General features: G+C 47.5%; 1 protein-coding gene across 1 annotated transcript in view; it reads left to right on the forward strand.

Annotated features, from left to right (window-relative positions):
• Positions 1 to 14,919, forward strand: part of LOC129382765 (uncharacterized) — a 50,697-nt gene that overhangs the window by 15,035 nt on the left and 20,743 nt on the right. Inside the window, exon 3 of the mRNA XM_055066943.1 lies at positions 1,937 to 2,002. Coding sequence (XP_054922918.1) covers positions 1,937 to 2,002 — 66 coding nt within the window. The remainder of the gene's footprint in view (positions 1 to 1,936; positions 2,003 to 14,919) is intronic.

A 14,919-nucleotide genomic window follows, 5' to 3' on the forward strand; every position in this document is an offset into this window, starting at 1 on the left:
TCCTGTGTGTTAGCGAACAGGTCCTGCTCGTCTGCTACACATAGAATTAGTATACCTCTAGCTGATTTGTGCGCTGTACCGACGCCGTTGCGCGCCCACGATGTTCATTTAATGCGAGCCATCCCACTCCATGTAAAGCCGGTTTTCTGTAACGAGAGCTTCCATGTGTTCCGTCTCGATTTGAAGACGAGGAGCGCATTGAGGTGGGGGGGGGGGGGGACCAAGCTAAGGGGCCTTAGCTACCTTAGACCAAGCAAACAACAACGGCGGTTTTTAGTAAAACATGTGGAGTAGCTGAGATTCGGCGCAAAATGTCACCCGTTTCGGTTTGGCGGCATTGCATTCCGGCATCGTTTCACAAGCACATCTTTCAGGGACAAGTGACCGTGCTCGCGGAATGTAGCCTGTACGGCTTCAATTGCGGTTTACAGTCCTTTGTGCGCGTTGGCTGGTCCGCATCGCACTCTTGCGCCCTGAAAGCTGAGACAGACAATATGTGCCCTGCCTTCCTCGGCGTAGCGAGCGTTGTCTGCTGCAAAGCCACCGCTCATGTTCGAGCACATCTTGAAGCACTAGACGGCAACGAAACGCGTGGGCATTTTTATAACACATGGAGGAAAGAATAAACTAGGAGAGAGCGTCACGTGACAGTCTTGAAGCCTAGTCATACAATATGTAGAGGACAACTAGTCCCTAGTCACACGACAGGCTAGCGGTGCATTCTAGTCAGCTAGCTTTGGTTGCATCTGCCGCGGGGTTTTCAGAATAGGTACAAATACCAGGCAAGACAAAGGCGCACGTCGAGGTTAGTGCAAGTTCAAACGTGTGACGCAGTCGAGTCTGTGTTATGCCAACCAGGCAACGCACCGAACCACCGAACGTTACGTAGGCAGGCGCCAAGGCTGTAGCGAACGAGCTGTGTCTGGTAGCCGGCATTGTGCCGAACAACCCGAGTGCTACCTCAAGCACGACTGGTCGCGTTTCGGGGTGGTTTCAAGAAAACGGGGAAACATTTGGCCTTGCAAACGTGTGCCGGCAACCGAGCCACCATTCCGACGGCAATTTGTCACGTTTCAGGACGTCTTCTCGAAAACGATGACGCCTTTCGCCCACCGCAAACATGTGCAGGAGACCAAGCGAGCGTCCACAGTACCAAGCAATTGCTTTCCCGTGGGGAAAAAAAATTCTTGGATAGAGAGGGAATCTGTCTCGCCATGGATAGAGAGGGAATCTCCAGCCCAAGGTGATGAACCGTTTTAGCTACAGGGTTGCAGAAAATAGCATCTCTTCCTCGCCACAATCATTTTTTCCGTGCTCACGTTCCGAAGCGGCCGACTTGTTCAGGCGGAGGAAGACGTCGGAAAGCTGGTCGGAGGAAAACGCCATGGAGGGTCCAGGCAATCAGCGTGGATGGGACACAGCGTTGAGCCATAAATAAGGGGGCAGAGAGAGAGAGTGAGTGAGAACAAACTTTGATTTGGGAAACAAGTCGGAAATTCTTTCTCAATGAGTGGGATCTCAGTCCAGGGCTCCATTGCCATGCGCGACTTCGTGAGCACGCCGAATCAGCCGTTGCTGCTCCTGCCGACTTGAGCTGAGCTGCGCATACGCCCAAGTTGTCCCGAAGGGAGAAAGTTTCGCGCCGGGGCACGAAAGCACACGCAGAGGCCGATGTCAGTTTGAGTCATTCTCGTGCACTGCTTCAACACAAGCAATGCCATCGCATGCATGGTGTCAACATAACATCTTCATAGCATGCACGGGACAATACGCAACGCAACATAGTATGTACATAAATGTAACTTCCAATGACTTCAACTCATTCAGCGTGTAACGCAAGTACCTTTGTAAAAGAACCTTAGCGTCCACAAATTCCCATTGCGCGTGGAAGCCGCATAACTAACATAATGGTTTTACTGTTTCCTGTCAAACGCAGTTCCTGGATACTGCCTGTGATATTGGAAACGACTGCATAAGGACGCTCAAAACTGACAGCGTGGAGGTGAGTTTGTTCGCCGCTGTAGGCAATGTTTATAGGAAAACTTTAGACACTAACACTTAATAACTGTCTGGCATTATACGGTGTGGTTTTATTCAATGGTTCTGGCATTATGCTGCGGGGTGCACCAATTCGCAACACGGAAAAAGAAAGAGCTGGCACCATTCGCACTGTGGGTTTTTGTCGGACAACAATAATCGTCATCAGTCTTGCTTTCGTTTTCTCTGTTGAAGACTGTGCGCTCGTTACTTTCCTGTCAAGAACGCTCTGGCACGCTGATGATGCGCATGCCGTTCGTAAGCTGTAAATTCTTGGCGCGCATCATGAAATAATTAGGGGCATGCAATATTGATAACGATTGCCGTTGTGTGACAAAAAATGCGCCCGAAGGCGTGTAACTGCAGTTAGTCTGTTAAGTTCGACTTGTGACCGCGGCGACCAAATTAGTTTGGTGGCAGAATGCTATGAAGCTTGAACGTTTCCACGAATTTAAAACACTGACAACTAACGACATCTGTCGGCGGCGGTGTGCGCAATGCAGTTTAGGCGCTAAACGTGAGCGGTCCTTTAACATTTGACTGCAGCGTAATCCTGGCAAAAGTTGTACATCGCCTTCAACTGCATCTCAACAGAAATTTAGCCGAGATTAATGTAGATTCAGCGGAAAAGACAACAGAATTTCTATAAAAAGTTTCTAACGGACACTTCATTCCACGCCGAATAATACGTTTCGACGGCTTGACTTATACAGTACTCTTTCTCTATTTGTCAATTATGACTTTATTACGGCAGCTTCTACAATTTCCACGGCGACTGTTATGCGTTCACTAAAACTGAATAATAATATTTTTATTTTATTTTATTTATTTATTTCATACTGCAGACCTAGAACATGTCCAAGCAGGGTGGTTAAACACAACAATATTACAATGGATTATTCAATCAAGTAGGGTGGTAAGGCACAACAGTAGTACAATGAGTCAATCAATTGAAACAGGCAACAACGAGTTATTCCAGTCTGGTATAGTTCGGGGAAAAAAAGAATACTTGAATACATCCGTCCGTGCAAAATAAGGTGTTAGTGAATTCGGATGATGGTGTCGAGTAATCTTAGACGTTGTACTGGACAGATACGATGCAGGATTAATTGATAAGTCTCCATTAGTAAGCATGGTAAGAAATCGAATTCTTAAGTGTTGCCTTCGCTGCTCAAGGACTACGATGCCATTATCACGCATAATTTGTGAGGGGGAATCATAGCGAGAGAATTTAGAATATATGAATCGTACGGCTTTTTTCTGTACCCTTTCGAGACATTTAATATTTTGTTTAGTAAACGGGTCCCAAACAACACATGCATGTTCAAGTTTCGGTCTAATTAATGAATAATAAGCAAGCAGTTTTACGTTAGGTTGTCTAGCAAGTTGACGTTACAGAAACGGCCATCGAATGATTGAAATTATTTCGCTGACTCAACCACTCCCACGCAATTTTGTTGCAGTTTATATTCTTATCTCATGAGGTTATTGAGCCTCATGGGCTTTGTTTGTTTGAACAACTTCTCAGTGGAGATTCATTACAAATGTAAATATATTATATTGACACAAAGATGTGGGGCTCCCGCACCGCAGGACGGCGCGCGCAATGGTCGGCGCCACGAAAGACGATGAAGTGCGTAAGCTGCACACTCTTGTTCTGGCCCGCCATCAAAGAGAAGCGTATATTTTGCAAGACTCCGTCTCCAACCTACGTTACATTTTTTTGGTGGAGGTGCGGGGTACATGCCACTACTCCCAGATCGAACACCGTCTACAAGCCCAGTACGAAGTCCGGTCGAGCTGACTCCTGTGCACGTACGGACAAGCCGCCGACTTCAAGGACTGCCGCCTGAGCACGAGCCTCTACCCAATCAAGTCAGGAGGATGAATACATCGGTTCCATCTTCTTCCTCGACCGCGCCGACCGAGGTCGTCCTCAACCAGCCGCGAATCCCCACGTCCTTCTATGGGGACACCTTCGAGGATGTAGAGGAGTAGAGGACTGGGTCGATCACTTTGAGCGTGTCGCAGAATTCAACGGCTGGACTCCAGAGCGCAAGCTACGCAATGCCTACTCTGCCCTCGAGGACTATGCGCGGACATGGTCTGAGAACCGTGAGGCGGCTCTATCGACATGGGACGAATTCCGACGGCAGCTAATCGGCACATACGCCAGCCTAGATCGCAACGAGCGAGCTGAATCTGCAATTCAGGCGAGAGCGCACGAAAGCGTCGCAATGTTTGTCGAAGATATGTGCCGACTTTTCCGACGCGCGGATCCGCCCATGCCGGAAGAAAAGCAGCTCAGGAACTTGATGCGCGGTGTCAAGCAAGAGTTATTCGGTGGCCTAATACGCAACCCACCAAAGACCGTTGCAGAGTTTCTCGCGGAAGCCGTATTAATGGAAAAGGCACTACAACAGCGAACAAGCCAGTACAACCGCGACGTGTCGACCCTGTCGCGTGATTCTCTCGCTATACCCCTGGACAATACCGACGCCTTGCGGGAGCTCATTAGGCTTATCGTTCGAGAAGAGCTCCAAAAGCTTCAGGTGGCTCCAGCATCGGTACAGCGACTCGCTCTGGCTGAGGTCGTCCGGGAGGAAATCAGGCAGGCAGTCCAAGTGCCAGAGCGAAGCGAGGCACCACAGCACGAGGTACAGCAGTCACAACCACGCATGTTGTATGCGGAAGCTGCGCGAAGTTCGTTGTCCCCAATTTTTCGCGATGTGCGCGACGTCCAGGACTTTCATGGTGTGCGCGCCGTTGAACAAGCAACTGGCGACTTCAGGTCTCGCCGCACGCCATTCATGGCTGAAACACGACCACCCCGCAAGAGCGACGTATGGCGCACCGCAGACCGGAGGCCCTTGTGCTTTCATTGCGGTGAAGCCGATCACCTCTACAGGGCGTGTCCTTACCGCCGGGCTGGGCTCCATGGATTTTCACTGAATGCGCCGTGCACGCGCAATGGTGAACGCCCCCTGGAGATTGAAACCTACCTCGCGGACGCCAGGACCTCGTTCGCCCCACGATACCGTGAACACCGGTCACCTCACCCGCCCGAAACAGGTCTTCCAGCCCCCTATTCACGCCTAGAGCAACCAGGCGCCGCTCAACCAGCCCAGCCTCGCGGGAAAACTGAGTCCAGCGACCTGCGGAGGTGAGGTCGCTGACGTTGCGAACGCTGAAGATCCTCCACTACGACGACCGCGATATGACGTAATTGAGACGCAGAGAAAGCAGTGTAGTTCGGTGTCAGTATATTGCGACGTACCAGTTACATAGATGACCACGAAGTCACGGCGTTAATAGACACGGGTGCGGACGCGTCTGTTATGAGCCAGAATCTCGCGCGTATACTGAACAACGTTTTGACGCAATGGACCGGAACTCAGATTCGTACTGCAGGAGGGCATCTCATAACTCCAATGGGCCGGTGCACGGCACGAGTCAACATTCGGGGCTTCACGTACATCGGCGACTTCGTCATTCTTCCTGAATGTTCAAAGCACCTTATGCTCGGCATGGATTTCCTTCAGGCGAACGGTGCCATCATCGACCTGCAAGAGTGTAGAGTATGCTTCGCTACTACGCAAGCCATAGTGTACAGTAATGACAACGACTGTGACATCGCGCTTCGCGTAGCTGACGATCACGTCACGTTGCCACCCAAGAGCAGCGTGCTTACCTTTGTCCGATGCGACATGGAGGACGACGCCGAAGGAATTGCTGAGGCAAACATGTCTCTGCTTCTTGAGCGCCACATTTGTATAGCCAGCGGGCTTCTTCAGTTGCGAAACAAATGTTCAGTTGTTTTGCTAACAAACTTTAGCAACGAGTATCGGCATGTACCGCGAGGAACGACAATCGCATTTCTTCGCGAAATCACTGATGTTACTGACAGTGCCAAATTGAAAATCGGATCGTCTCAGCAATTTGAGTTACCCAGCCTAAGAGAACGGATTCACGTTAACGCCGCTCTGCCAGACCACGAGAAAGACCGTCTACTGAGTCTCGTGAATGAATTTGAGGACTGTTTTTCAACGTCATCCACAGTGCGGCGCACTTCATTTTTGTTTTTCATTTATTGATACTGTCAGCGCAACTTTGGGCTATTACAGGAGTGGTAGGTCTCAATACAAGCAAAAATATATTTACACGATAAAGAAAATAAAGTACATTTTGGGGAATGCACTGATAGTAGCACCATGGCAAATACAGCATATAATACAAAAAATACCCAGGTGTACAGTATAACCATTTGGCCGAGTTATGGTATGCGTACACATGTGCTTTTGACATTTCCAATAAAGTTGCGTAAAGATGACGTCCTTACTGTTGAATCTGATAATAGATTCCATTGTTTTATTACTTTCGGAAAGAATCTATATTTATTCCGAGTAGTAGTAGGAGGGATGTATATATATATATATATATATCTACATATATATATATATATATATATATATATATATATATATATATATATATATATATATATATATATATATATATATATATATATATATATATATATATATTTATTTCAACATACTGTCAACCCTTTGACAGGGTTAAAGAAACAGTAATAATAGTAATTGTCAGGGTAGGTATGCTAAACAAGCACAAATAAGAAGGAAAAATATACATACAACAGGAAGTATGAATACGAGTATTGACAAGCATGCTAATAGAAAAAAAACAACTAATCATACAGAGAGTACAAATAAATGACATCAGGTTGATGAGTACGTATTAAGCGAGTTATGTAACATCTCAAGGAAATCATCAATTCCTTGCTGTTCGACCATAAGTCGGTCAATGGTATTCCATTCCCGAATGGATCTGGGGAGAAAAGAATAATAGAATGTATTGTTGTTGCACACATATTCTTGTAGTGTGAGATCATGTGTGTGACGTAGTTGCCTTGTTTGTTTAGTTTCAACGTATGTTGTGTGGTCTATCTTAAAATAGTTGTGCAGTAGCATATATAAGAACTTCAGGCGGTGGATTTTAGCATGACTTTGGAGTGAGGGCAAACCTACGCTGCGTAGCAATTCTGTCGGGGAATCAAGGCGTCGATAGCTGTTAAAAATAAATATAATCGCTTTGCGCTGCACATTTTCAAGCATGCCGATACCGCTACCTGTGAAAGGGAACCAGTTTATATTGGTGTATTCTAGAATCGGTCGGACAGGTGTGGTGTACGCTAACAGCTTAGTGTCACGGTCAGCGTGCCGCAGCGTCCGCTTAAGGAAAAACAATTTTTTCATTGCTTTCGCGGTTATAGCTTCCGTGTGAGCTGCCCAGCTGAGATCAGAAGTTATTATTACACCAAGATATTTGTACTGGGTTACATTTCGCAGTGCGACATTATTTAAACCATAAGAGAATGCTAAGCTTGTTTTCTTTTTTGTTATTGTCATTGCTACTGTTTTGTCTGTATTAATCACCATTTGCCAGTTAGAGCACCAACTTACTACTTCATTCAGGGCAATGTTCAGCTCATTTTGGTCACTGTAGCTTTTGACCTCTTTACACAGTACGCAGTCGTCTGCGAATAGCCTAATATTTGCGTTAATGTTGATTGCCAGGTCATTTATAAACAACAAAAATAATATTGGTGCCAAGACAGATCCCTGGGGCACACTGGATGTGACACTTAATGTGTCAGAAACGTGCTCATTGCATTGCACAAATTGTTGACGGCCGGACAAATAGCTTGACATCCATCGAGTCATGGACCCATCCCCAAGTTTGCGGACCAGCTGGATAACTAGCTTTTCATGGGAAACCCGATCAAACGCCTTTGAGAAATCCATAAAAATGATGTCAATTTGGGAGTGTTCGTTAATGCCTTGGGCCAAGTCGTGCATTATGTCGACGAGTTGAATAACGGTCGATAGGCCTCTCCGGAATCCGTGCTGGTTGGGGTGTAGCAGATCATTGTCTTCGACAAACTTTGTGATGAATTTGAGGATAATATGCTCGAGTATTTTACAGCTGGTTCACGTCCAGGAAATGGGTCCAGGAAATAGGCCCCACACGCGGCCTGGGGCTACCCCAATACCACCAAGAAAGGGGCAAGGGTTCACGATGCGGCACAGCAGCACGGTCTTAAGTTATGGAATGACCTGCTCCAATCCACCCGAGTGGGCAACAGCGTGTCGAGGGACACCAATCCTGATCTCACGTTCACTCGAGACGTGCGAAAGGCCACGTGGACCCGACTGCCGGACACGCTAGGGAGCGATCACCACATAATTCAAATTGAGGTTGAACAATCCCACCGCGCGCCCAAGACAGGAAAGGCACGACTCACTGACTGGAACGCGTATAGGAATGAGCTTGACAACGATTCGGACATCACAAACATTGAAGCTTGGCTGAACGGTATCGTAGGGGCGGCTGACGGCCACACCAGGACGATTGAACTAGACGAGGACAATCCGGCGGTCGATAATCACCTGCTGCACTTATGGGAGGCTCGGCGATCGCTCCTCAAACGATGGCGACGCCAAAAGCTCAACCGTAAGCTCCAGCGCCGAATTGCCCTATTAAGCATGCAGGCACAGGAGTACGCTGAACAGCTAGCTAATCAGAACTGGCGATCCTTCTGCGACCAACTTCAAGGGACCCTCAGCACAAAGAAGACTTGGCATATACTTCGAGCCCTGGTCGACGACACCCACACCAAAACCCAACTAAGGCATACAATTCACCGACTAATCCACAACTATGGCGGCACAGAGGATCAGCTACTCCAAGAACTTCAGACGAAGCTACACGGCTCAGCTAACCCACAAACCACTGCCACCAACCTTTCCACTCCCAGGGCGTACCAAGGAGCGCCGAACGAAGAGCTAGATCGGCCTTTCACACAGGCAGAGTTACAGGCGGCCCTCTCTAGGCTAACACGCAATACGAGCCCGGGCAAAGACAGAGTCACCAACAAGCACCTTCGACAGCTACCCCCTCGGGCGCTGACGGCTCTCCTTCGGTACTATAACGACTGCTGGATAAAGGGCGAGCTACCAACAGCCTGGAAACACTCGGAGGTAACCATGGTACCCAAGCCAAACAAACCCATCTCCATCGCAAATCTCCGCCCCATCTCACTTACATCCTGCGCCGGGAAACTGCTCGAACACAAGGTCAACGAGCGGCTCACCACATATCTCGAGGAAAACGATCGCTATCCGCACACCATGTTCGGCTTCCGCCAGATGCTTTCCACGCAGGACGTCCTCTTCCAGCTAAAGGAAGATATTCTTGACCATTTGAGCAAACACAGCAAGTCTTCCATTCTAGCTCTAGACGTAAAGGGCGCCTTTGATAACGTGAGCCATGAAGCCATTCTCCGTAACCTAGAAGATATCGGCTGTGGAGCCAAAACATACGCCTACATGAGCGCTTTTCTCACCAACCATACGGCCACGGTGGGGATTGCCAACCTCCGGAGCAAGACATTTCACCTACCTAGCAGGGGTACGCCACAAGGTTCGGTAGTCTCGCCACTCCTCTTCAACGTGGCCCTCCTCAAACTTCCCCGCCTCCTAGACACCGTCCCAGGGATATTCCATGCTCTATATGCAGATGACATCACACTGTGGACGAGAGGCACGAGCACGGGCGAACAGGAGACCCGTCTTCGGGAGGCGGTCAACATCATCGAACGATACCTCAACACCTGCGGCCTCCACTGTGCCCCGGATAAATCCGAGCTGTTAGTGCTCGGGGCACGCACCCGGGGCCGGCCCCCAAGCCACGACGCACCGGACCCACAAGTCCTCCTTCAGGGAGTCCCGATACCGAAGGTCGACTCACTTCGAATTCTCGGAGTCCATATACACAAGGACGGGTCCGGCTCCGCCACACTCCCTAGGCTACACAACACCGTGGCACAGCTTACTCATCTGATACGACGGGTGGCCAATCGCCGCAATGGCCTCAAAGAGCACGACACCTTGCAAATGATACAAGCCCTCCTTTACAGCCGCATTACATACGGAACTCCTTACCTCAACCTGAAGACAGCCGAGAAACAAAAGCTAAACCTTCTCATACGAAAGGCCACGAAGCTCGCCCTAGGACTGCCGATAACCGCCTCCACTCACCGATTGCTTCGCATGGGAGTTCACAACTCCTGGGAAGAACTCGCGGAAGCGCACCTCATCAACCAGATCGAGAGACTCAAGCTAACAACCACAGGCCGAGCAGTCCTCCGACGCACAGGATACGTAAACAACCCAGAACACGATGAGGAATGTAAGGAAAAGATCACGTCGAAGCTCCGAGAATGTCTACAAGTTCTTCAGATACCTCGAAACATGCATCCAGAACACCATCGAGGCAGACGGCTCGCCAGGGTAAACGCCATCAGACGCAAGCACCGTAACGACCCGCAGGCGCGCTACGTGGACGCAGCCAAGTATCCGGGCCGAAATGCCTTCGCCATCAGCGTCACAGACCACAAGGGTACGACACTGGCGTTGGCGTCCATTCTCGCCAAACGCGCCGACACAGCTGAGGAGGCCGCTATAGCACTCGCCACCCATACAAGTGAGCATGCCATAGTGGTCTTCACCGACTCTCAAGCAGCAGCACGTAACTACATGAAGGGCAGAATCTCTATAAAAGCGATCAACATACTGAAGCGTGGCGACACTCCTCCCCCCTACACCTGCATCATGTGGGTTCCGGGACATGACGGACTCGAGGGGAATGAAGCGGCACACGCCGCGGCCCGCGCAAGCGTCAACCGGGCCTCCCCGCACGAGAATCTAGGCATGTCCCACCCACCCAAATCAGCGGAGGAAACAGAAACAATACCGCTAACTTATCAAGCACTACTGCAGCACTATCGCCTTGGACGCAGGGTATACCCTCCACCACATCCAAAACTAACGAGAAACGAAGGCACTGACTACAGGCGACTCCAGAGCAATACCTTTACCCATGGAAGCTTACTGCATCATTTCCACCCGACGCTATACAGCTACACCTGTCCACACTGCAACGTGCCAGACAGCCTGGCGCACCTCCTCATGCAATGCAAGAACGCCCGAGCAAATATAACAGGGCCACAACTAATAGCAACAGACGCAGACCCAAACCTCCTCGCTGTAAACGTGGGAGGCTGCGATCTCCAAGCCGGACCTGGTCGACCAGCGCGAACTCGTCGCCCGGGCGCGGAGGGCGATCCAAGCCAGAGGGTTCCTGGAATAAGGGACCCTCCCACCTCGACTGACAAGTCACTGCTTCAAATAAAGGTTTAATTCTCTCTCTCTCTATCGCTTTGCGCTGCGCATTTTCAAGCATGCCGATACCGCTACTTGTGAAAGGGAACCAGATTATATTGGCGTATTCTAGAATCGGTCGGACAGGTGTGGTGTACGCTAAAAGCTTAGTGTCACGGTCAGCGTGCCGCAGCGTCCGCTTAAGGAAAAACAATTTTTTCATTGCTTTCGCGGTTATAGCTTCCGTGTGAGCTGCCCAGCTGAGATCAGAAGTTATTATTACACCACGATATTTGTACTGGGTTACATTTCGCAGTGCGACATTATTAAAACCATAAGAGAATGCTAAGCTTGTTTTCTTTTTTGTTATTGTCATTGCTACTGTTTTGTCTGTATTAATCACCATTTGCCAGTTAGAGCACCAACTTACTACTTCATTCAGGGCAATGTTCAGCTCATTTTGGTCACTGTAGCTTTTGACCTCTTTACACAGTACGCAGTCGTCTGCGAATAGCCTAATATTTGCGTTAATGTTGATTGCCAGGTCATTTATAAACAACAAAAATAATATTGGTGCCAAGACAGATCCCTGGGGCACACTGGATGTGACATTTAATGTGTCAGAAACGTGCTCATTGCATTGCACAAATTGTTGACGGCCGGACAAATAGCTTGACATCCATCGAGTCATGGACCCATCCCCAAGTTTGCGGACCAGCTGGATAACTAGCTTTTCATGGGAAACCCGATCAAACGCCTTTGAGAAATCCATAAAAATGATGTCAATTTGGGAGTGTTCGTTAATGCCTTGGGCCAAGTCGTGCAATATGTCGACGAGTTGAATAACGGTCGATAGGCCTCTCCGGAATCCGTGCTGGTTGGGGTGTAGCAGATCATTGTCTTCGACAAACTTTGTGATGAATTTGAGGATAATATGCTCGAGTATTTTACAGCTGGTACACGTCCAGGAAATGGGCCTGTAGTTTGATGGGATCGTCTTGTCGCCGGATTTATGCACTGGGATTATTTTTGCGACTTTCCATTCAGAAGGAATCTGTGAATCCTGGATAGATTTTGTGAACATTAAGCGTAGATACTTACTAACTGGTTCTGCATACTGTTTGAGAAAAGCGTTCGGTATCCCGTCTGGGCCACAGCTCTTTTTGTCATCAAGGTTTGATAGCAGACACAGTATACCACTGTCGGTTATTTCTGGGGTTTCTAGTAATTTATTTTTGGTAGATGGGATAATCTGGGAATGTTGCACTAGTCCATTATCGATTGTAAAAATCGACTGGAAGTAGCGATTGAATTGATCCGCCTTATCTTCTGTTTCTATTGAAGGAGAAGTCTTTCTATCGCTATGTTTACCATTTACGTAACGCCAAAATTCGTTAACGTAACGAATTTCGTAACGTTAAAATCACCAGCCATGATTATTTTGCCGTTCGTCATGTGATCATGCATATAATCCAGAAGATGTTCTAGATAACTTGTCTCAGCGTTAGGTGGTCTGTAGATAGCGCCTACAAATATGCAGCCTTTCTGCAGCTGTACTTTGCACCACACCGCCTCAATTTCTGGCTTATCTGGTAAAAAGGTGTATCGTAGTTCTTTCTGAAAGAAAAGTGCGACACCCCCGCCTCTAGTGCCCCTATCTCTGCGCACAATCACATATCCCGGTGGCAAGACTTCATGGTCTAAGATATCCGAGTGAAGCCATGTTTCTGTGACAGCAATAATGTCAGGTTTAATTTCTAAAACAAGAGCTTCGAATTGGTCTATTTTATTTGCAAGACTTCGTGCGTTCACATTCAACAGGGTTACTTCTGTCGACTTCGAGTGACTCTCTTTTGTAAGGCGTCCTTTTCTTCGTTTTTTTGGACTGCAATTGACTAAATCTTCATGGTCACTATCCCAAGCAAAAAGTTGACCATTTATACGCACTTTATCGTAGACTAGCGACACCCTTTCCTGCCTATCCCAGTATTCTTTCGTTCGATCCCACAGCTTCTTCCTTATTTCTCGAATACTACGAGAAAAATCTTCACTGATATAGAAACCTGAGCCCTTGAGCATCGTGCAGTGCTTGAGGATTGAAACTTTGTCTCGGCAGTCGAGTAGTTTAAGGATTACGGGTCTTGGCCTAGAAGTATCAGTTTGCTTCTTTTTGCCTAGGCGGTGAATTCTTTCGATTCCCTTGGTTTTTATCTGTAGTATACCGTCTAAAATCTTCTTTTCGACCAATTCAAGAAGCATGTCTGTTGATTCCTTTTGTTGTTCTTCAACACCGTATATGACAAGGTTGGACCGACGGCTCCGGTTTTCCAGATCCTCGACTTTCTTTTCCATAGCCATTAGGTTTTTTTCTAAGGTAGATATTCGTTTATTGTTCTCTGAGATCTGTTTTTCAATGCCACCTATCTTTTCAAGTTTCTTGTCAATTGCATTAAGTCTAGTGCTTGTTATAGATTTTTCTTTCTTAATTTCTTGAATATCCCCTGCAATTAGCTTTAGCTGTTCTGCTATGCCATCTAGTGTAGGGCCTGGGTTCAACTCAACATCTCCACCCAGAAGTAACAACATGCGCAAGAAAACAAACAATTTGCAAAAGGATTCGCGAAGCGACCGTGGGCACGGCAGCAGAATTAGGCAGACATCGCTACTACGAAATGACTTGTCATAGCGTCTGCTCACCTGTAGAATAAACAGGAACGGATTTGAAGGCTGCATCTTTGCGATGCTGCCGTGCCCACTGCCAGCTGTGCCGTATGCGTCCTGCTTTATAGGGTCGCTCCATGGTGTCGTCATCGGTGATCCAAGCATATCTGTCGATGTGACACCAGCGCCATCATGGAAGGGCCGGTAGCTTTCGTCGACTGAGGCTGGGTGCATCAGCAGGTACTTGTCGCCGATAGAAGTAGCTCGAGACGATGGTTGTAGCTCGTAGCACGCCGGTGTAGGGCCCGTGGGGAACAGCAGGAAGCCTATCTGTAGAATAAACAAGAACGGATTTTAAGGCTGCATCTTTGCGATGCTGCCGTGCCCATATATATATATACATACATATATATATATATATATATATATATATATATATATATATATATATATATATATATATATATATATATATATGTATATATATATATATATATATATATATATATATATATATATATATATATATATATATATATATATATATACATACATACTATGGTGGTGACGAAAATAGTTACTAGGAGAGAAGTGAAAATAGTCATCTTTATCAACTTTAACATAGTCATGAATAATAAGAAAAAGAAACTTCAAACGGTCACACTCAGTTCTAGACTCTAGAGAGGGAAGTTCAACAAGTTCACACAACTGGGTAGGAGAGTGGGAACGACGATATTTGCTAAAAATAAACCGTGCAGCAAGCGGCCTGAATTTTATCCAGCTTAGACTGATTAGATGAAGTGTGTGGGTTCCACACAATTTTTGCCTACTCCATAACTGGTCGAATCAAAGTTTTATATGCCAGGCATTTTACTTCAGTGGTAGCATTATACAGATTTCTTCTAAGCGACCACAAGGCTTTCTGGGCCTTGGTAGATACTTAATCAACGTGTTCATTCCAGCGCAAATCCGAGGTAAG

The sequence above is a fragment of the Dermacentor andersoni genome, chromosome 6, assembly GCF_023375885.2.
Source record: "Dermacentor andersoni chromosome 6, qqDerAnde1_hic_scaffold, whole genome shotgun sequence".
In the NCBI taxonomy this organism is placed as follows: domain Eukaryota; kingdom Metazoa; phylum Arthropoda; class Arachnida; order Ixodida; family Ixodidae; genus Dermacentor; species Dermacentor andersoni.